A 23,303-nucleotide genomic window follows, 5' to 3' on the forward strand; every position below is an offset into this window, starting at 1 on the left:
TGAAATGACCCTTGTTCACATTATTCAGGAAAAAGGGAATTTCAGTTTTAGAGTTACCAGCACTAAGGCTTCAAAAGAGCATAATTTTTTTTAACAGAAACTGATTTAACTATTCAGATGAACCACATAATCAAGAAGGCCCTTGCTAAATGAGCAGTTGGTTAGCAGCTGCTGTCATTTTACATTGCATTAATTCAAATAATAATGTTAACAGCTTTTTTAAATAGAGGCAATTAGCCAAGATGTTTCTTCAGATGTTGGATCAAGTTGGTTCAACTGACAATTAGAAAGATCCACTGAAGAATATATTTTCTGAGGAGAGACTCTGATAAATATTCACCATTTTGTTCCCTCATTCATGACACCAAAAAGTCCTTCAAGATTTAGGATTTATTAAATAGTCTGTTTGAGGTTGAATAAACATTTTCTGAAATATCAACTCTATTGCCCTTCTATGTTGTCATGGCTCTTATGAGAATCATAAATGGCATCTATATGAATGACCATGCTAAACAATTCCTCCCCATTCTTCTTGACCTGTCTACAGCCTTTGACACTATCCTCTTCCAACATCTCTCCTCTGTCATCCAGCTGGGTGACTGCGCTCTTCCTGATTACATTCTTACTTATCCAGTCATAGCCAGCCAATCTGAAGAAGAGTCACACAGACTCGAAATGTTAACTGTGTTTTTTCCTCCACAGATACTGCCAGGCCTGCTGAAGTTTTTTTCCAGCATTTCTTGTTTTTATTTCAGATTCCAGCTTTTAGTATTTTGCTTCTATTATAGCCAGACAATCACCTGCTTCCCTTCCTGCTATCACAGTGTTATCTCTGGAAACCCCAGGATCTATCCTTGGCTCCTTCCTATTTCTCATCTATATGTTGCCCCTCAGTGATATCCTCTGAAACAAAATATCAGGTTCAAAATGTACACTGATGATGCCCAGCTCTCCCTCACCACCACCCCTCTCAACCTTTCCAATGTCTCTAAACTGTCAAATTGCTCATCCGACATCCAGTAGAGCATGAGCAGAAATTTCTCCACAAACTCCATTCCCTAGCTACTGACTCACCCCTCTCCCTGGCAACCACCTGAGGCTGAAATGGACTGTTCATAACCTTGGTATCATATTTGATGTGGAGCAAGCTTCTGACCACATGACCACACCATCGCTAATTCTGCTTACTTCCACCTCTGTAACATTGCTCAACTCCACCCCCCGCCTCAGCTCATTCGCTGCTGAAACCCACATCAATGCCTTTGTTACCTGCAGACGTGACTATTCCAAAGCACTCCTGACCAGCCTCCAACTTCATAACCTTAAGCTCTTCCAAAACTTTCCTGCACGTATGCTTAATGCAGACCAAGTCCCGCTTATCCATTCTCCTGTGCTCACCAACCTACATTGGTTCCTGGGTAAGCAACGTCTTGATTTTAGAACTTGAATCCATGTTTTCAAATCCTTTTATGGTGTCATCTCTTCCTATGCCATATCACTAATCACCTCCAGTCCGACAAATCTCTGATATATCTTCTTTCCTTCAATCCCGACCTCTTCTGCACCCCAATTTTAATCGTGCCACATTTGCTTGCCGTGCCATCAGTTGCCAAGGTCCTAAACTCAGGAATTCCCTCCTTAAACCTCTCCGCCTTTCCACCCTTCTTTTCTCCATTAAGACCGGCCATAATGTGTACTTCTTTGACCACACTTTTGGTCATCAACCTTAATATCTCCTTATGAGGCTCCTTTGAATCACCTTCACTATGTTAAGAGCATATGAGTACAAGTTGTTGTTAACTCTCAATTGCATATGTAGTATAACTTTGGATTTTAAAATCATTCTACACTTAATTTTCAATTTTGTTTTGTCCTTGATATGAACAATGTCAACGCTGACAACAGTGACCATGTACCCACCTCATTGTGTAATGCCATTTACAAGAACATTGCCAGGAATGGAAAATTTTAGCCAGAAGGAAAGATTGGATAGGCTTCAGGGAGATTTAATTGAGGTGTATAAAATTTTGAGGGGTCTAGATAGGGGGAATAGGAAACACCTATTTCCTTTAGCAAGGAGATCAATAACCAGAGGGCATAGATTTAAACTACTTGGTAAAGGATTAAAGGGGAACTGAGGAGTAATTTTTTTCACCCAGGGGTGGAGGGGGTCTGGAACTCACTATCTTAAAGTGTCTTAGAGGCATTTTTTTAAAAAACAATTGGACATGCTCTTTGGGTGCCATAACCCACATGGCTAGGACCAAGAGCTGGAAGGAGGAATTAGGTTGGATACCTTTTGCTCAGCCTGCATGGACACAATAGAGCTGAAAGGCCTCCTGCTGTGTCGCAAACCTTTTTATGGTTCTATGAAGCAAAGATACATCTGTCTAAGCAGTGGAAGAAGAGAATTTTACTGTACCACCATTGTCATTCTATTGGCAACATGCAATGGAATTGTAACTAAACATATATAAAGGGATAACGTAATATAAGATGCGGGATGCAGTTATGGAAAGAATTTAGTACTTGGAATGTAAGGAGGAGAGGATCTTACCCTGCAAAAGGGCAATTTCTGTCAGGAGGTATAGAGCAGCCTTTGGTAAGAAAATTGTGATCAATATGCTGGATATGTACATGCATGTGATGAAAGGCAGCATATTTATCAATCAACTCATGGGTGAGTCAGTAGGGACTTTCCCAGTTGACAAAGGAAATATTGATGAAGATCAGTCCTATCAAATATCAATTGCCCTCCCTATAAGATGATAGATCATTGTCAATACCCTTGCACCTTACGGCATAACAAAATATATTATTAAACCTATTCCACTGCATCACCAGAGCAATGTTCTGGTTCTCCAGATCATTTGTTTAAGTGCCTAAAGTGAGATATATCCAATTTAGAACTGGTCCTTTCTCAAGCAGTTGCCAGAATCAGGCAGAAACATGGCATGTTTTTCCACTCCTCCTAGGAAATTAAGTTAGGCAGGTCTAACTCTCAACATGTCAAACACAGCTTGAATACTGAGTATACGAATAGAATAATGGAGGGTGTGGTCAAGGCAGTCTTGTCTTCCTTTATCGAGAAAAATCCAGAATAGTGCAGCTTTGACAGAGACTGCAGTATTTTTTATGCTTCAGCTGAAGGGTCAGAAACCAAATATTGGGCAGGATTTTCACCCCATTGGGGGCGAAGTTGAAGTGCGGGGGCGCAGCGCCATTTTACGTGGGCGGGCCAATTAAGGCCCGCCTAGTGTGACATCTGCACGGAAGCACTGAGCGCTCCCTGTGCGGGCGGGGGAATCCCTAAACCTGAGAATGCGCTCTTTCGCGCATGCGCATTCATCTCCCTGAGGCTAAGTGCTGTGTCAGGGAGATCAGTTCTACTGTCAAAAGCATTAAAAATTGAAAAATAAAAAATTCCCTTACATGTCCCCTCATGTGACACTGTCACACGAGTTGGGACATGTCCATAATTTTTTTTTAAAACTTAAATTTTTTAAAGCCTACAAGAAACCTCATCCCGCCCGTGGATGAGATTTCATGCTTTTTCTAATTCCCGCCAGGGCTCATGGCCTGCCCGCCTTAAGGTTGGATGGGCAGGTCTATTAACTAGTTTAATTACACTGTCAATGGCCTTAATTAGCCATTGACAGGTCGGCGGGTGCACAGCTGATTTTGCTGCGCCCCCGCCTACCTGAAAATTTCAATGGAGTGCGATGACGTCAGGAATTATGCCCGACATCACTGTGCATCATTTTATGCCCACCCCCACCCCGCTCGCCCATTATGTCTGATAGTAATGACCAAAGATGTTCCCATCCTGCAAAAATTATAACAATGTTTAAGCCCCTAATCAAGTTGAGCAAAACCACACACATTGTCAAGGGATATTTAGTTAAGAAAGATTGGACACTTTGCTGAAAAGCCTGAAAGGTATGTAAAAGTAGTTATACACATTATGCCAGACTCTTGCAGCCCATATAATGAAATGCCACTTGCTGCAGCAGGGACTCCAAGACAGGTTATGAATGAGTGACAGCAATGGCATCAGGAGCACTCTTGCTTCTTGCTGGCCCAGATATCACCCTCGGTTACCTGTGCACACGAAAACTTAAAACATTTCCTGTTCATAGCATACGTCTCCTGGCATTGTTCAAAGTGAATTAGAGGATATAAAAGGATATTATGCCAAGTGGTGTAACCAGGGATACTGATCTATCAGCATTGGAAAATGAGTAGCCTTTGGAATTGGGAGCACAGTACAGAGTGTTGGAATCTGGTAATACTGTAACGTCTGAACTAAATTAGTTTCTCACTGTATTTTGTGAGGGCCCAATGATTTGAGAAAGGGCTTCCAGTTTATATTGGAGAGGGAAGTTTTGGATCACCAGGGAAAGGATTCTTGGCTTCAGGAGCATTGTGGAAAGGGATTTTAGCATTCGGCAAAATTGGAGGGAGCCCAGGGATTAAGGGGACACTGAGATGCAGTCGAGAAGCTTATGAGCAAAGAAGTATTCTTGGGATCTCAGAAATGAAGGAGGAACCTGAGGAGGTGGATCCTGGAACTTAGCAAACTGAGATAATCACACAGAATCACAGTGCAGAAGAGGTCCTTTGGCCCATCGAGTCTGCACTGACACGTGAGAAACACCTGACCTACCTACCTAATCCCATTTACCAGCACTTGGCCCATAGCCTTGAATGTTATGACGTGCCAAGTGCTCATCCAGGTACTTTTTAAAGGATGCCTCCAGCACCCTCCCAGGCAGTGCATTCCAGACCGTCATCACTCTCTGGGTAAAAAAGTTTCTCCTCACATCCCCCCTAAACCTCCTGCCCCTCACCTTGAACTTATGTCCCCTCGTGACTGACCCTTCAACTAAGGGGAACAGCTGCTCTCTATCCACCCTGTCCATGCCCCTCATAATGATCTTGGAACCCATTGGAGTAAAGGGTTGAAGACAGAGGGCAGAATCATCCCAGATTACCCTCCAGCCGCAATGGCGCTTTTCACGCCAGATCGTCCAAACCCACCGCATTAATATGCATTCCCGGAAATGGCGGGTGGGCTCTCAGTCGCCCACCATGCCATCACCTCACGCTTCATCACACCTTGCACCATATTTAAAGTCCAGCCATATGCACATCTCTTAGGGCTTCCAACCCATGACTGCTGCAAAGAAGACATGGCATCAAAAGGCAAAAAGGCTGCAGCTACAAGTTTAGTGACACATCCCTTGAGTGCCTTTTGGATCCGTGGAGGCCCACCGTGATGTCCTCTAACCCTCCTCTGGCTGCAGCATGGGAGGTGGTGACAGTGGTGGTCAGCGCCAATACCCTGCAATAGAGGACAGCCACCCAATGCCGCTGCAGGATGAATGGTCTCATTTGTTCAGCCAAGGTAAATAACTCTTCTCATCACTCTCAACTCACACACAGAACCATCACACATCCACAGGGATCTCACACCTCAAGGAACAACACTACTATCTCTCACACACACCCTTACATCTCCATCAGGCTCATATCCTCTCAAGCTTGCGTCTCATGCCGTCTAAGTGAAATGTCATTCCGTCCACCCCACCCCATGCTCACCACACAAACATTCCATGCTAGTGTCATGCATCCTGCTCACACGCTCTCCATCTGTTCCATGAAGGAGAAGCCAGCTCACATCAGCAAGGAGGGGTCCCAGGCTGGGGATGGAATGGCCCACATTAGGTCCCTCACTCACTATGAAGCGCGTGCCATCATGCTGACTGGTGAGGACATGGACCCTGCCTGCTGCGACGGTGAGGTCAGCGGCGAACACCCACCTGAGGATCCTGCACCACACCATCCCTCTCTCAACGCTACTGTGAATACTCTCTCTCCTCCTTTTGACTCTGCTGCCATGCACTAATTATCTCTACTTCGAGTTATAGGGAGCACTGCCAAACAACCAACACCCTCAGCCAACCATTCCCTCAACTCCATCCATGTCTTCACCTCCAGCCAAGAGGACTCCTCCATTGAATCCCTTCAGGATTCCCCCCAGAACCTCTTCCCCCCTCCGGACCCCTTCTTCCGCTGGAACCTTTACCCCTGTGGAACCCCTTCCCCCCGGAATCCTTGCCCCATCCTAGTCCTCCCACCTCCCCCCCTTGAGTCACCCCCCAGCTTAGTCCCTTCCTGACTCCCTCAGACATCCTTACTTCTTCCACCACTGTTAGTCCTTCCCGCCTCCTGACTCCTTCTTCCTCCATCCTTACTCCTTCCCCCTTCCTGACTCCTTCCTCCACCTTTACTCCCTCCCCTCTCTGCACTCCTTCCTCCCCCCCAGACGCCCTCCCCTCTCTGCACTCCTTCCTCCCCCTCCACACTCCTTCCTCCACCTTTAGTCCGTCCCTGCTCTGCACTCCTTCCTCCCCCTGGACTCCCTCCCCTCCTGTACTCCTTCCTCCCCCCCCCCCCGGGCTCCCTCCCCTCTCCGTATTCCTTCCCCCCTCCTAATTCCTTCCGTTACACCTTACACCCCCCCTTACACCTACCTCCCCAGTTGCCATCTTCACCCTGTTACCCCCTTCCCCCCCAACCACACGCCCACCCCGCCCTCCCCCAATCTCACCAGCTGACACCTTCATTCCCCCCTCCCAACCTCATCCCCCCGACACCTTCACTCCCCCACTCTCAGCTTCACCCTTGTCCCGACACCTCTTCTTCTCCCAGCTGGTCCTAGACCTTCCTCTCCCAACCCCTGAACCATCTTCCGTTGTGAGCACCAATGGTGACTTTCCAACTTCCGTGAACTGCTTCACAGTAGAGCCATGTCCATAAGAATCCACCCAGCATGCCATGGATGTTCCTCCAGTGTGCCATTGCTGTCAGGCTCCAGCATCTTATGTTCCTCGGGTGTCCACAATGTGAGCAAGGCCCTGGCGGTAAGTCCCAACTTCTGCACGTCACAGTTGTCAAAATGTGTTTTCCCATTGACGTTTCCCATTGCAGATGATCCAGCGGGGGACTGAGTCTGGTGGGCTGGCCTTATAATGATGTGCTGATGTATTATGACGAGATTCCCAATGGCGGGGAACATGGTCAGTCATGAACGGGCTGAGCGGACAACCGCAAATTGGTTTCACAATGTTGTGAAACTGATTTTTGGCCTGCTCACCATGTTCACACCACCAATCATGCCCAATGCTAGTAGGCACGGACGATTCTGCGCAAGGTCTTTTTAAGTGTCATGATCTGAAGTAATTTAAATCATCAACCCTTTAGAAATGAAAGAAGAAAACAGGTGTAGATTTCAGTTAGAGTATAAAAACAGACACCCACTGCTGGAGCGCAATGATTCTCAGGCCATCTCGTGTAGCTTTGGAAAAAAAACACTAACCAGCTGTTCCCACAGTTTCAATAGGCTTTGTTGTTGATGCTTCCCTAGGGTTGTTATCTGAACTGAGGCCACCATGAATGCTTGGCTGAGTTTCAAAAGCTTTAAAATTACATACCAGCAGGGGATTGAATTCACATTTTGATTGTTAGTTTTTAGAGGTTATTAAATGATTAGCTGTCTTTGATCTGGTTACTGAATAGAAATTTGTTTTTACAACAGATTGACCACATGAGCAGATTTAAATTATTTGAATGGGTTTCATGAATGAGAGTTTCTTTTCAGGATCAAGTGTGTATGATTGACAGTTCTATTAGATTGTTAGAAGTTTAATTTCTTTTCATCTCCACATGGATCCTGAGGTCGGCCCATAGTGAATACAGGGCGTTGGCTGTGGAAAGGGCATGGGGGGGTATGGGTGGCATGGGGGTATGAAGGGGCATGGAAGTGGCATGAGTTTATGAGGAGGCATGTAGGTACCATGGGGGTATGAGAGGACATGGAGGTGACATGGGGGGTATGGGGGCATGAGGATGGGTTGGAGGGCGGGGGAGGGCTGAGGGTTAGAGAGCATAACAGCCTTTAATACAACTGGGCTGAAGTCTCAGAGAACTGAGGTGGGCTTTCCAATCAATCTGCCTCTGCACTCGCCCGCACTCCATGCCCATTTCTGAACTGCATCCGCCTTCCTGTACTGAAAATATGGCAGCAAGGGCCCTTTTAAAGGAGATGGGTCTGACAAGTTGGGAAGCTTCTTGAGTCAATCTTCCTGCCTCCTCCACAAAATCCAACCCAATCTCTGTGTCTACTCTAGAAAACCTTTAATAATTTTAATGAGGTCACCCCTCAGCCTTTTCTTTTCAAGAGAAAAGAGACCCAGCCTATTCATCTTTTCCCAATAGATATTACCTCACAGTTCTGGTATCATCCTTGTAAAGCTTTTTGAACCCTCTCCAGCACCTCCATATGCTTTTTATAATACTGTACAAGTGTCATCACATGAAGGCTTGCTACAAGTTGAGCAAAAATTCTCTACTTCTTTCCCTCTAGAAATAAACCCAAGTGCTTGCTTTGCTTTCATTCTAGCCTTATCGACCTGTGATGCTCCTTTCAGTGTTTTGTATATTTGTGCTTCCAGATCCCTTTGCTGCACTTCTATTCCAAATAATATGCAACCTCCTTCCTTTACTTACTAATATGTAAAACCTCACATTTCTCTATGTTGAAATTCATTTGCCAATTAAATGCCCATTCTTCAAGTTTGTTAATGTCTTCTTGTAACTTATCGGAGTCCTCCTCCATGTTGACTACTCTTCCCATAAGAACATAAGAAACAGAGGCAGGAGTAGATCATGTAGCACCTACTCCACCATTCAAAACAATCATGGCTCGTCTTCTGCTTCAACTCCAATTTCTGCCCACTCTCCATATCCTGAGAGTTCCTGGGAGATCAAAAATAGATCTATCCCAACAGAGAATATGCTCAACAATGGAGCGTCCACAGACCTCTGGGATAGAAAATTCCAAAGATTCAAATCCTCTGAGTGAAAAAATTTCTCCTCACCTCAGCGCTAAATGATTGATCCCTTATCCTGAGGTTGTGCCCCCATGTGCTAGATTCCTTAGCCGGGGGAACAACCTCTTAGTGTCTACCTGTCAAGCCCCTTCAGAATCTTGTATGCTTCAATGAGATTGCCTCTGATTCTCCTAAATTCAAGAGAGTATAGGCCCAATTAACTCAGCTTCTCATCACATCACAACCTTCTCTCATCTTAGGAATCAATCTAGTGAACCTTTGCCATACTGCCTCCAAGGCAAATGTATCCTTCTTTAGATATGGAGACCAAAACTGTGCACAGTACTCCAGGTGTGATCTCACCAAAGCCTTGTCGCAAGATTGTCCTTTTGCAATAAAAACCAACATGGCATTTGCCTTCCTAATTGCTTGCTGCACCTGCATGCTAACTTGCTGCATTCTTTGTACAAGCCATCCAAATCTCCCAGAATATTAACATTTAAAGTTTCATGCCTTTAAAAAAAATTCTGCTTTTCTAATCTCATTACCAAAGTGAATAACCTCACACTTCCCCACATTACATTCCATCTATCACCGTGTTGCCCACTCACTTAACCTGTTCATATCTCTCTGCAGTCTCCTTTGTGTCTTCCTGATAGTTTATATTCATACCTAGCTTTGTATTGTCAGCAAACTTGGATGCATTACTCTCTGTCTCTTCCTCCAAGTCATTAATATAGATTGCAAATAGCTGAACCCCAGCATAAATTCTTGTAGCATTCCACGGATTACAGCTTGCAACATGAAAGTGCTCCATTTATCCTTACTCTTTTTCATATCCATTAACCAATCCACCATGCTAATATGTTACCACTTCACGAGTCCTTATTTGCATTTTAACCTTTAATGTGGCACCTATTGAATGCTTTTTTAAAATTCAAGCATATTATACCTAATGGCTCCCCTTCATTTACACAGCTAGTTACCTCCTCAAAAAGCTCTAATAAATTTGTCAAGCGTGATTTCCTTTTCTTAAAACTATGTTGACTCTTTCTGATCAAACTATGATTTTTTTACATGCGTTGTTAAGACTTCATCAATAATAAGTTCCAACAGTTTCCATTTTCTCCTCTCCTTTCTTAAATAGTGGTAATACATTCACTAACTTCCAATCTGCTGCAACTGCTCTATAATCTAGGGAACTCTAGAAAATCATAAATAATGCATGCACTTTCTCTGCAGCTAACTCTTTTCAAACCCAAGGATGTAGGCCATCAAGTCCTGGGCATATGTTGGCTTTTGATCACTTAATTTTCTCTCATACTTTTCCTCTGTTGATATTAATTAATTTAAGTTCCTCACTCTTACTAGCCCCTTAGTTACCCTCTATTTCTGGTATGTGATTTGTGTCTTCTGCTGTAAAGACAGATGCAAGATATTTTAACATCTTTGCCATTTCTTCATTTCCCATGATACTTTATCTTGTCTCTGTCTGTACTTCATCCACTCTCTTCCTTTTTGTGTACCTCTAAATGTTCTTACAATCCAAAGGAAAAACACTTACTAGCTACTGGAGGTCAAACAAAAATAAAAAGGAGCACCTCTTTTCCCCATGCACAAAATTCCAACTTGCACCAGATTCCTAACTTTAGCACTCTGTTTATGAAGCACTTATTTCCCTGATCACTTTGTGCTCCTCACTCTCCCGGTCTGATGCTCTCCACAAATTTAGAAATTGTGTTTGGTTCCAAAGTCTTAATTGCTGACTTAAATTGTGAACAACAAGTAGTCCCGTAACTGATTTTTGTGGGTCCCCACTTCTCAACTTCTCCCACTCCAAATAGTTACCCATTAACTCCTACTCTCTGCTTTCTGCTTGGAACAGAATGGGCAGGATCAGGGTCAAGCACCCACATTTAATCCATGTACTCTTTGCCCCAAGCCACTTGCCTGCCATTTTGTGTTTTCTTCTTTCTCCACACAACCCAATATTAAGCTGCCTCTGCAGTATGCCTAGTTCCTGCCCAATTAGTTCAACTGAGGTAACTGATAAGTCAGATCTTTCAATGTGGAAGAAGGGAGCGAAGATTCTTATGCTTTAGTTGGTTCAGTTGAAGTTATTGATAGGTTGCATATTCCTATCAGGAAGGGAAGAGGAAGGGCGGATGCGTATGTCCAATTGGTGAACAGACATGCCAGGGTGTTGCAATGGGGAAGGAGGAAGGCCAGATCCAGTAGCCTTGTGAGGGCGCAATCCAGAATAATATACTGCCCTTGCTTCATTTTAGATGTAATACACTTCAGCCCCATTGCTCTCCTATCTGCCCATATTTCATCCACAACTTCTTGTACACTATCAGGTACTGGCCCCTTTCTTCAACATCAGTGATTTTTATCTTTAAAGCATGTTAACTTAAGCCTTCTGCTTTTCCACTTCTGGTATATGTCAGAAATTCACACCAAAAAGACAGGAAATCAAGGTTGCATAATTTCTTGAATATACACTCATGGCCTGTGTGGGTGGGCAATAATGGAAAATGTGCCCTTTATGGTAGTATTATGAGTTTGACAACCTTATGCATTCTTTTAATATGCAAAGTTCCAAAAATACCATGTTCAACTGTACATTGTTTACGGTTTACACATCTTGATATAAAAAATCTATAAGCCTCAAAAAAATTGTAACTGTATATTTCAAAGAATTACAGAGTCAAGTAACTAAAATGAAGCCATTTATTTCATTTCTAACCATCAATAAAGGAACCACAGGTACTGTTGGCCACAGGAGCTGTCTGTCTTTGAGATTAGACAAGCAATTATTAACATTGGTTATCTCTTCACCGAAATAAAAGCATTAACAATCCAATCTCCATTTTGTTTTAAATGTTTTTGGTAAAAACAAAGATTCTTAAATATTTACAGCACCTCAATAATCAGAGATAATAATATCCAGTTGAAGCCAGAGCTTTTGATAAAGGCTGAGCTCTTGAAGTAAAACTGATGACCACAAGAGAACTGGAAATAAGGAAAAATACCCATATACAGCCACCCCCAAAATGTCTACACTTCCAATAAGATACTGGAGAAATACTAAAAATATCTTTTGTCTTAAGTTACCAGGAAAACACAAATTAGCTGTTCAAATTGCTTTTAGATGTTCAGGTATGGACAACCATAGTTACAGTTGAAGCACAGTAAAAGTAAGTCTCCTATTCTAATCTGAACTAATTTTCTTACCTTTCACGGATGTGTTAGGTGGGGGTCCCTCCATCCTCAAATTCCAGGGCGGGTCACCTAAGTTTGCAAAGTCCCTCATTTTCAGATAACTAATGGTGAGACGAATTATTGATGCTTTATCTAATTGGCTTGTGATGGCTGCTGGGAGAGGCAGTAGTTTTGCCAATTCGTAGAACTCAAAGTTTTCCTTTCCTCTGCGTGATCGAGCAGCATCTCGAGATTTCTCCTTTCGCAAGGCTTGTAAACTAAGAGAAGAAAACAAAATTCAGTGCAGCAGAAGTAAAAATTAAAATTGAAACAGTTTGGAAATTGCTATAAGTGTGTATTTATGGACTAAATGCATATAACAACAGTTTGTAGAGTATCTGATTACCTATTTTTTTTACTGAGGACTGTTGTCTGAATTCTAGAAAAAATTATTTTCAGATTAAATGAAATGCAAAATGTTAACAGATATAAAGGCTATAATATATTGCTGCTTCTATAAAATATGGCACGATAGGATGTGTTTTTGCACTCACAGTACCAGTTCCAGCGATTTACTAATCTCAGCTATGACTTTTCAGATGCACTCAGTTCCTACTTTGGCCTTTGTCACAGGAAAATAGAAGGACAAGAGAAATTGAACTAGATTCTCTACAATATTTTCAGTTACCTTTTGAAAGATCAGATCAAGATCTTCCCAATCTTTGGACAAATCAGTGTGTATGGAATGGGGAATTTAAAGAAAGTTAAATCACATTGAAAGGAGAATTCCTTGAAGTAATGGCTTAATTTAAATAGACATTCTAGTGTAGACACACAGCATGAAGATGTTCTTTTTGGCTGGAGTGAAATAATTTATACATTTATAAAGAAAATGTTTATAAACTGATGACACCTCATGCCCAGATGAAATCTGACTATTGGTCATAGAATTTGTCACCATAATATGAGTTGATTCAATGATCGCAACTTGACTGCAAAAACTAAACAACAAATAGCCCTCAAAATTATCCAACAGTAAGTTTGGATGCATTTATAAACCCAGATTTTTGTCGAAAGCAGAAATGTCATAAAGAGATAGCATTTCTGAAATCTAAAGGATAATTCCTTCTGTATTTTTTGTCTGTAGCCATGTTTATACTTCATAATTTAATTTCAGGAGCTGGGGAATGAGGAAGGGAAAATTAAGTTTAGTGTTTTCAAAAAGAGACATTGTGAAAATATTTAAATAAAAGCCTCTAATCTTTACTGTGTAACCTGAATAAAGTTTAACCAAATGTTATTCTTTTACTGGATATACATAAAAGCTTGAACACTAATGATTATAAGCTATAAATAAGGGCCTCAAACATGTGCATGTTACCATTCTTGCCACAAAACAAACATATTTTTCTTAATATTATTGTGGGGTATTGTAAAGTAGGCTTATATTTGTGTATATGTGGATGGTTCTGTCTGCGTGGCCAATTTATTTGAATTAGAGTCAGATAGACCGCAAGCTTGAATTATCAAAAGAGTTAGGTGTAAAAAGGGTATTTGAAATGCTAATGAGTGAGCTAGGGTAAAGTCAATAGATAGGGTGTGAATGAAATTTGCATTTTAAGGTAAGTGTGGAGGTGTTTGGTTTTCAAAGAAACACGATAAAGATTTATAACTGACAGGATAAATAGGGCAAGGTTATTACATTTATTTTCCCCAAAAGGAAAAGGCCATACTGACAACATGAAAGATTTTTATAGTATGAGAAAGGTAAATTCCAAGGACATATGGAAACAATGGGATTTACAGATTAAAGAGGAAGAAATATATTTAAAGAAGGATGGAAAGTTGTATTAGGGGTGACCACGTAAGATCTAAAAGATACACTGTGTGAAAGAAACTTGGGAAAACAGCCTCTAGCCACTTTGCAGAAGTCTGCTGTTCCAGTAACCAAAGTTGTGTTAAAAAGCCTTTGGAATTCCAATGTCGAGTGGGTGCTGCGGTAACCTTGATGGATTACCTCTCTACATTTAAAATGTATTTTAGGATGTTGCCTTAAAGGGGATGTGCAGTTGGGAGTCAGGTTAATTAGTAATTTTGGGATTTGTTATAATATTAAGTAATGGTGTGACTGTAATCTTGTGTATGTGGTTTAATTCTGTTTTTTGCTAATAAATGTTTTAATTTAATTTTTAAAATTTCTAATGGTGTTAGTGGGCCCATTACTTCTGAATTCAATGCACAAACCTCCTTGTAATAATACAAATTGCAAAACCATTGTGATAGCGTGGCTAAGTTTCCCTTGTGGATTTGGTCAGCCTGGCAAATACCACCAGCCATATCAAATATCATCATATTTTCCAAGTAGGAAACACTTAAAATACAATGCTTATGAAATTTGAAGTCGGTTTTCACAAGAGAAGAATGAATCAAACATGGCTCAAAATATTCATTCATTATACTGAATTTGCATTTTTGCTCAGATGTAAAATCGTTCCAGATCTGAATCAATGATGCGAACGCCAGGGCCAGAATATTGCCGTCGGCGTGTGGGGGCGGGCTCAACACGCCAACCCGTAAAATGACGTGAGATGACATCGGGCATGCGTCCCGACGTCATCATGCGTCATTTCAATCTTTCGATCGGCAGGCACGCGCTGGAGGTGGCTGCGCGCCCGCTGAACTTGACAGGGCCTATTAAGGCCATTAAAAAAGTAATCAAGCTTATTAACAATGCTGCCCATCTAACCTTAAGGTTGGTGGGCAGGCGAAGAGCCCAAGTGGCCTTCACGTTTTTCAGGAAACATCATCCACGGGCGGGATGAGGGTTCCTGAAGGTTTTATAAAATAATCTAATAAATTTTGCTACACTCACAAACATGTCCCAGCTCATGAGACACTGTCACATGAGGGGACATGTTTAAATAATCTTTTACTTTATTTATAACAGGATTTTTTTATCAACTTAATCTCTCTGAGGCAGCTCTGTGCTTCAGGGAGATTGTTGTGCTCTTTCGCACGGATGCGCGAAAGAGCACAGGCCTCGGTCTCCCTCCTCCCCCCTCTTGCACAGGTAATGTTGAGCATTACTGGCCATGAGTTACACTGGGAAGGTCTTAATTGGCCCGCCCACATAAAATGGTGGCGTGCAGCTGATCGTGGGTGGCGATCAGCTCTGCGCCCGCCCCCACCCACTCCAGCCCAGCCCGCCCGACTTAGGTAAGATTCAGCCCCAGGTAGAATAGCATTTTTGTTTGGAAAGCCACAACAATGAAGTTTATAGTGTGCTACAGTTGTTATGGTCCCCATAGACAACGATAACTTTTAAAAAGATATTTGAATTTCAGGTGACTGACTGGAAGAATCACACAACAAGATTTCAAGTTTTAAGACCATTTACTGTGATAAACAAGCAAACTGAAGAAGAGTCATACGGACTCGAAATATTAACTCTGTTTCTCTCTCCACAGATGCTGCCAGATCTACTGTGTCTTTCCAGCATTTTCTGTTTTTATTTCAGATTTCCAGCATCTGCAGTATTTTGCTTTTATCTTTGGCTTTTAAACTAAAATCAACATTGAATAAACGCTATTCAGAAGGCAACTTAAACTAGAAACAACTGTAAAGATCTGCCATTTAACTTTTAAAATGGCAGAAAATCCCACTCCAAGGCCGGCATTTTCTGGTCCCGTTTGCGGTGGGCAGGGGCAGAAAATATCGTGAGAAGATCAAAAATCCGTTTTACAGCGTTGCAAAACTAGGTCGCGATTGTGCCCTCCAGCTAACAACAGCAGGCCGCGTTTCCGATCATGGAATGTTGGGAATGTCATTTCAATATTTTTGCATGTCATTATAAGGCCTCCTCACCATATTCATCCCCCCCATTCTGGATCATCCGGTCATGTTGGTGTGCAATTAGAACATTGTGTTTCACAACAGGATATAAGTGACGTGCACCTGGCAACCTGCACTTCATTCCTCACTTCGAGATTATTTCACCTACCTTGCATCACATACAGCTCACAGGAACCAGCACCAGGCTTCACAGGCAGCACCACTTCACTTTCAGGGGCTTTTAAAGACAAGTTTCTACCAACCAGTAGCTTTTCATGGGCTGCAAGGTTAGGCCTGCACTGGGGAAGGGGTGGCAAGTGGCCTCACACAGGAGAAGGGGTTATAAGGCTAGGGCTGTGCTGGGGGTTATGACTGGGGAAGGTAGCACTCAGGCATATGACTGGGAGTAGGGTGTGGGTTGGGGGGGAAAAGTTGGCTTAGATGAGGATGGGTGATGTCCACATGTGCCATAGGCACATCCACTTCAAAATGTTCAGGGACTAACAAATAGACATGCATCAGAAGCACAACAGGATCAAGGAGTGCAGGAGGTGGACAGGGAGGTCTGTGAGGAAGGGATACCTGAACATGAAGCTCCTCCGGGCCGATGAAAGGGGTTTCCATACGTACACAAGGAGGGTCCAAGCTGGTCTGACAATGAGAGTTCTGAACTACCATCTTCCAACCTGCAGCGATGGCACAGTGCAAAATTAAAATGAGGAAAAGCTCTGCTGCTGAGGGCTCTGCGGGTAGATTGGAGGGCAGCTGCATGCATGGTGGGCAGGGGTGGGGAGCTGATTACATTGGCATGCAAATGAACTGTGTGTTCCCAAATGAGGAGAGAGGCACGGCTGAGACATGTTAGGAACCTTTCAGTGACAGTGCAGGGAATCAGGAAAGTGAAGCAAAGATGCTCATTCATGCGAGACTAATCCTGCAAAGTGGCCCTAATCAATCTCCTTGTTTTAACCCCTTGTTTGCAGCATGGAAATTCCCTGCAATAACGCACTCCAGAGCAATTGGGTGAATGGACATGCTCCAGGAGCCTGTTAGAAAGTTGGCGCTGGATGGTTCACTGAAGAGAAGCTTCAGGCCCCCCCTCAAATAATCCCATTTCCTAAATGAACATTTACCATCATGTTTATTCCCAAAAGTGTAGTATTAGACTACACTGAATGAGGCTCCGATTGCCTGGGCTGAAAGCAGCACTTCCAAGCGCCTGGCCAAAGTAGTGTCATAGCAGACAGTCATGTTGAAAGGGGAGGGCACCTTGATATGCAACCTGCACTGGTCATCATTTCAGGGACGAGTACTCTCCAACATGGGAACAAAGCCGAGTCATTGACAGAAAAAGGACCTTTGGAGTCTAATGCTGGCACATCCCTTTCTCATTGATACCACAGAGAAGAGAGCATCAGGAAGATGGAGGCTGGATTTATCACTGCCTGCATTATCACTCACAGGAGAGAAGGAGGAGAGGATTGTGACAGAGGTGCCTGGATTACCGATGGGAGGAGCAATATTCTCATGACCAAGGGCTAGCAGGGCCTCCTCCGGACGCAGGAGTTGAGACTCATAGAGACATCATGCATAGGTGGTTTGCAAGACCTAGGGTCTAGAGAACTTGCATGTCTTATCTGAAGATGAGCGAGAACCAGTGTCGCCAACAGCGCTGCATGTCCAGGGATCTGGTGACTCATATTGACCACATTCTCCAGGAATTGGCGCCACGGGGACTCGGAAGGCATCCATCGCCAGTGGCTCTGAAAGTAATGGCTGCTATGGACTTCTACGCCTGTGGCTCCTTCCAGGGCTCCAATGGGGACTTATTTGGGATATCTCAAATGCATCCATGAGGTCACAGGCACCCTTTTTGCCAAGGCCCACAATTACATCAACTTCGACAGAGATCAAGCAAGCCAGGACGCCTGAACTCTGGGCTTTGCTAAGGTTGCAGGATGGAAATGGTGCAGGGCACCATCGACTGCACTCATGTGGCTATAAAAGCCCCCTAGCAACAAGCATTCCAATACATAAACTGGAAAGCCTACCACTCGTTCAATGTGCAGCTGGTCTGCAACCACAAGAAACTGATCATGCAGGTTTACACCGGATACCCAGGAAGCATCCACTGCTCATGCATCTTGAGTAGATTTCAGACTCTGGACATATTCAAGGGACCACACAAGTTCCAGGGCTGGTTCCTCGGTGACAAAGGTTCCCCCAAAGGAAGCGGCTGAGGATGCCAATTCAACGGCCTCCGACTCCTGCAGAGAGAAGATACAACAAGGCTCGTGCCATTAGCCGAGCGTTGGTGGAGCACAGCATAGGGATCCTAAAGATGCCATTCCAATGCCAGGACAGATCTGGTGGAGTGCTCCAGTACACTCCCCACAGGGTCTCACAGATCATCGTGGCTTGCTGTGTACTGCACATCCTGGCGCTGCAAAGTGGGGAGGACTTGCCAGATGACAAGATGGAGGAACTGCATGCCTGCTCTGATGAGTAGGACCTCAAAGGGGATGAGAGTGATGAGTTCGAAGAGGACGAGGCTACAGGGGAAGAGGCCACAGCATAGGCCAGAAGAAGCAAGAATGCGCATGAGGCCCCGATAGCCACCAAATTCCACCAGGAGGATGATGAATTGTAGTGAGTACCCTCTTGGACAAGAGACCTCTATCATGGGCCAGCATGAGCTCCAGCATTGCACCTCTCATTTTGCCCATTCAATATGAGAGTGAATAGTTACACATCAGGTTCACATTGTCCAGATTCTTTGAAGGACGATGAACCTTCGGCAGCATGTGTCCTTGCTATCCAGGCGCTAACTGGAGGAGGGCGTCCCAGCATCAGATCTCAAATGGTGCTGCCTCTTCAAGCATCTCTCCAGCATCCGTCTCAGCGACACCCGACAAGAACTAGGAGCTGTTGCACAATCCTTAGTGGTCTCGTAGCTGTATGCCTTCAATGTGACAAAGCAACAGAATACACACTCTGCGTAACATTGATAGTGAATCAGATAATTCACAGCTGGGACAAGGCAGCCAATGACATTCCGCTGCTGCAAATCCATTTAGAGGTGACTCAGTCATCTGTGGTGCATTCTTCCAAATCACACTGACATCTGGCACTCTCAGTTAGGGATCCTGGGCTGCATTTATCCTCAGCTTAATATGGATGCAGACCACCTGAGCATGACGATGTCAAATACTTTCCTGCCAGACATTAAAATGGCTCCTCTTTAATGCTGGCATTGTGCCCTCAAGTCCAGGCTCGGCCCTTGCCAAGTCCATAATGCACACACACCATGAAGCGCTCAAGGGCAGGCATCGTAGCTAATAAAGAGCACACTTCAGCTTCAGTACACATTCGCTTCTATCCCATTGCTTCCCCACACATTGTCTAAAGCAACCATGTGCGCTTCCAAAGCATGCTAAAAGCCTCTATTGCCCACCAGGACCTACCATTTTGAATTAGCTTCAGTGACCTTGGCGAGTGCTCCGTTGAGGGGATGCACAGCGCTGCCCTAATTTGTGACAAGAGCCTTGTCCCCACAAGACACACAATTGCATGGTGGGGGACGCTCAAGGTTGGAAGTTTGAGTGCAAGGCAATAATGTGGCTGAGAGGGGCCAAGCTTCATCACCTTGAGCTGTCAAGGTGGCCCCACTTATTGGTGAGCTTAGCAGATGTACTGTCTGAATGTTGAAAATGCGGTTGGCTGACAGCAGCACACACGAGCTCTGAGTATGGGCTCATGGCATGAAAACCCTGCTGAGAGACAGACAGCACATGAATTTGCATGATATATGACCCTTCTCCATGTGTGAACACGTTTCCTTAGACACTGCAACTTTACCTTTCAAGAATCCAGATAAGTTAGGAGAACACCTCTGCCTCAATTTTACATAGCCAAGAATAAAGATGACATGACCCTGCAAAGCATGTGAAGGAGGTTCATTCCACAAACTCACTTAACAGTAAGATCAAAAAATCACTGATGTCAAGAATGATGTGCAAAAGGAACACACACTGTGGTGATATGGAAGCACACAAAATAGACTAGAGGCCCATAATAGTGACATGTGCGATAACTGGGAGGAAGGATCATTGACAGCAACACAGCTCATCATAAAAAGGAGGCATACACAAGAGGAGATGTGAAATGGGTGCGATTCTATTTACATTTGTGTACATTACATACATGTTTGAACACCAATGCCACTGCTGTGCTCCTAAATCTTTTTAACTTTCCTAACCTTGTCTTGGTGCTTCCCCGATATACACAGCAGACATGCAGGCAACCTGCTGAATGCTGTGCCCTGTTGCCTGTGATGACCTTGGCAGGCATCCTCTGGCAGGCCCCAGCCTACTTTGAGTGTCCTGCTGTGGGGCAGGTGCACCCTCCTCGGCCTGTGGATCTGGAGGTTATGGGATCACAGGAAGAGGGGATTTGGATCCAGGAGTCACCTGGCTGCTGGTCCTAGTCCCTTTGAGGGCACCTGGCTAACTGTTTAAAGAAAAGGGGTAGCAGAAGTGAGATCTAAGTGCCCTGCATTCCTCTCACATAGCCACTGATGGATGCCATTAAAGACTACAGTGATGGAGTACTTCTCCTGTAGTAGTGCAGGATCAATGTCCTGGACCAAGGTCTCCAGGACAGCTGCCAACCTGCCAGTGTTGACCTCTGTGCGTTGGCATGCCACCTCAGACTGAAGGCAGATGGACTCCTCCATCATATGTTACAATTTGAGGAATGCAGCTGAAGACACTTCCTGATATCCCCTTGACTGTTGCTGCAGGTCCAGCAACTGATTCAGGACCGAGTCCTGAGGCTCCTCATCTGACTCGGACTCAGCAGAATACTGGCCTCCAGCAGTCCTCTAAGTGACGGCGACCTCAGATGTCCCTGCCTCTGCTTGCTGTGGACCAGATTGTGCACTGTGCTCACCAGATCGTGACCCTGAGCCTAGTCTAGAACTAAGCCCCACCAAGGTGTGTGTCTGCACTGGTCAAGGGTGTGGGTGAAGGCTGTGATAGGTCTTCTATGGTGTTTTCCTCTGGATCCTCATCCAAGGTGCCCTCGGGGCTGGAGATGAGGCTTGTGAATGCCGTTGGGCACTTTCCTGAGGTGCCTATGAGAGAAAGGAGAGATAATTAGTGCATGCTGGTGCAGGATCCTCATTTGGGTGTGCACCACCAACCTCACCATTGGTACCACCACGATTGATGTCCTCTCTGGCCAACTCGATAGCTCGATTCTCGAGCTCTTTGAGGACCTTGATGTCGGGCAGTCCACTCCCGGTCTGGCACCTCTCCCTTTTATTGTGTGAAAGGTTATCCTGCACAAAGGCAGACGGAGAGAGTGTGAGCAAGGTGCATGCCAGGGCAGATGATAAGGATGCCTGACTTATGTGGGTGGTGAGGGGAGCCATGAACGGGATGAGGACGTGATCTCCAGAGTAGATAAGCCCAGGTGGAGATGTGAGGGTGTGTGAGAGAGTGGGTGGCAATGTCCCTTGAGCTGTCAGTGAGTGAGATGCCAGTGAATGTGTGGTGGGCTTGTGACTGTGTGAGTTGAGAGTGCCCACTTACCCTGGCAGAACAGAGGAGATCATTCACCCCGTTCCTGCACTGGATGGCTGACCTCTTCTGGACTGCACTGGCACTGACCACCGCTGTCACCGCCTCCCAAGCTAGATTGGTCACCTTGCTGGACTTCCTGCAGCCAGAGCAGGGGTAGAGAACATGGCAGCAGGTGCTCCAGTGAGGCATCACTGAATTTGGGGGCTGCCTTCCTCTTGGGTTTCAGGGCCATGTCTTCTGGGCTGCCAACATTGAGAAGGTTGTGTACACCTGCACTTTAAATATGGCGCCTGGAGTGGGCAAGCAGTGAGCTGATGGCGGGGCAGGCAAAGAAGAACTGAAGGAACTTCACAGGGTGAAAGGATCCCTCAGGTCAGAGTTGGTTCCACAGGAAAATCATGAAAAAAACGAAGTGAACACAGTGTCACTCTGAACAAACTGAAGTAACATTTGGCAGAAAAAGCTCAACATGTTCAATGTTCCAGGAGGAAGCCAAAAGATACAAGAAGGAAAAGGAAGGGCTGAAGAATCAGTTGATTGAAACAAAAGAGGCATTAGAAGGAAAAGTCATGGAACTTTCCAAGATGCGAGTGAGTAGCGAAGCCATGGGTAGTTCAACTGCCAAAGTGAACTCAGTTAAGATTTCACCAGAGAGAAATTAGACCGACTGTGAAATTAAAATGGAGGACCAGACAAAACCTGCAGCAAACAGAAGAAAAGACAGAAATCAAACCCCAAAGGCCAATAGGCTATATCTCCAGAACCCTTTCTGCAGCCGAGAAAGGTTACTCACAACTTAGAACCATAAAAAAGTTACAGCACGGAAGGAAGCCATTCGGCCCATCTTGTCCATGCCAGCCCGAGGACACCCAGATGCCCTTTCTAATCCCACCTTCCTGTACCCGGCCCATGGCCCTGCAGCTTACAGCACTTAAGGTGCAGATCCAGGTACTTTTTAAAAGAGTTTAGAGTTTCTGCCTCTACCACCAACTTGGGCAACGAATTCCAGACACCCACTACCCTCTACGTAAAAAGTTCTTCCTCATGTCCCCCCTACACCTTCTGCCACTTATCTTGAATCTATGTCCCCTGGTCCTAGAATGGGTTTGTTTAGTGAAGATAAAGCAATTCCGCCGGTAGCCTTATAGCAGAGTTCAATGATGGGCCTTGATTTTGTTGGCATATGAGTATGCCTTTATGCGCCATTCAGGTGTGCATATAGCAAATGCAGATGCCCTCAGTCGTCTTACACTGCCAGGTAGCATTGTACATGCTCCAGTGCAACAAGAAGTTGCACTTGTGTTGAATTTCCTGGACTCCTTGCCGGTCTGTGTGAAGTAAATAAAGAATTGGGCAAACTGAGATCCAATTTTATCAAAGGTCCGAGACCAGGAGCAGAGTTTGGAGGTTGTCGGGCGGGCAGGCCCGGGAGAGCCAGGGAACGGCCAGCCAGCATGAAAGGTGCGCTGAGGAGCTCAGCGCTGCTGGGATGAGGCGGGAAGAGGACGAGTAGTAAAGTCTGCGCTGAAAGCTCCCTGAAGGCACAAAGCTGACTCAGGGAGCTGAAGAAGTGGAGAAACGAAAATAAAGATTTTAAAAATAATATAAACATGTTCTCACATGTGACTCAGTCACATAAAGAGGAACATGTTTAAAATGATGGTGAAAAATATTTAATGGATTTTTATTTACCATTGGAAATCTCATGCCACTCGTGGACGAGGTTTTGTTAAAAATTTAAAGGCCACCTGGCCTATTCCCCCACCCGCCAACCGAATGGCTGAATGGG

General features: G+C 44.6%; 1 protein-coding gene across 1 annotated transcript in view; it reads right to left on the reverse strand.

Moving 5' to 3' along the window:
• The window catches only part of npas3 (neuronal PAS domain protein 3), a 1,500,089-nt gene that overhangs the window by 1,061,907 nt on the left and 414,879 nt on the right, over positions 1-23,303 (reverse strand). Inside the window, exon 3 of the mRNA XM_078562825.1 lies at positions 12,132-12,376. Within this exon, the coding sequence (XP_078418951.1) occupies positions 12,132-12,376 (245 nt within the window). The remainder of the gene's footprint in view (positions 1-12,131; positions 12,377-23,303) is intronic.

This window comes from Cetorhinus maximus, chromosome 18 (assembly GCF_964194155.1).
Source record: "Cetorhinus maximus chromosome 18, sCetMax3.hap1.1, whole genome shotgun sequence".
Classification (NCBI taxonomy): domain Eukaryota; kingdom Metazoa; phylum Chordata; class Chondrichthyes; order Lamniformes; family Cetorhinidae; genus Cetorhinus; species Cetorhinus maximus.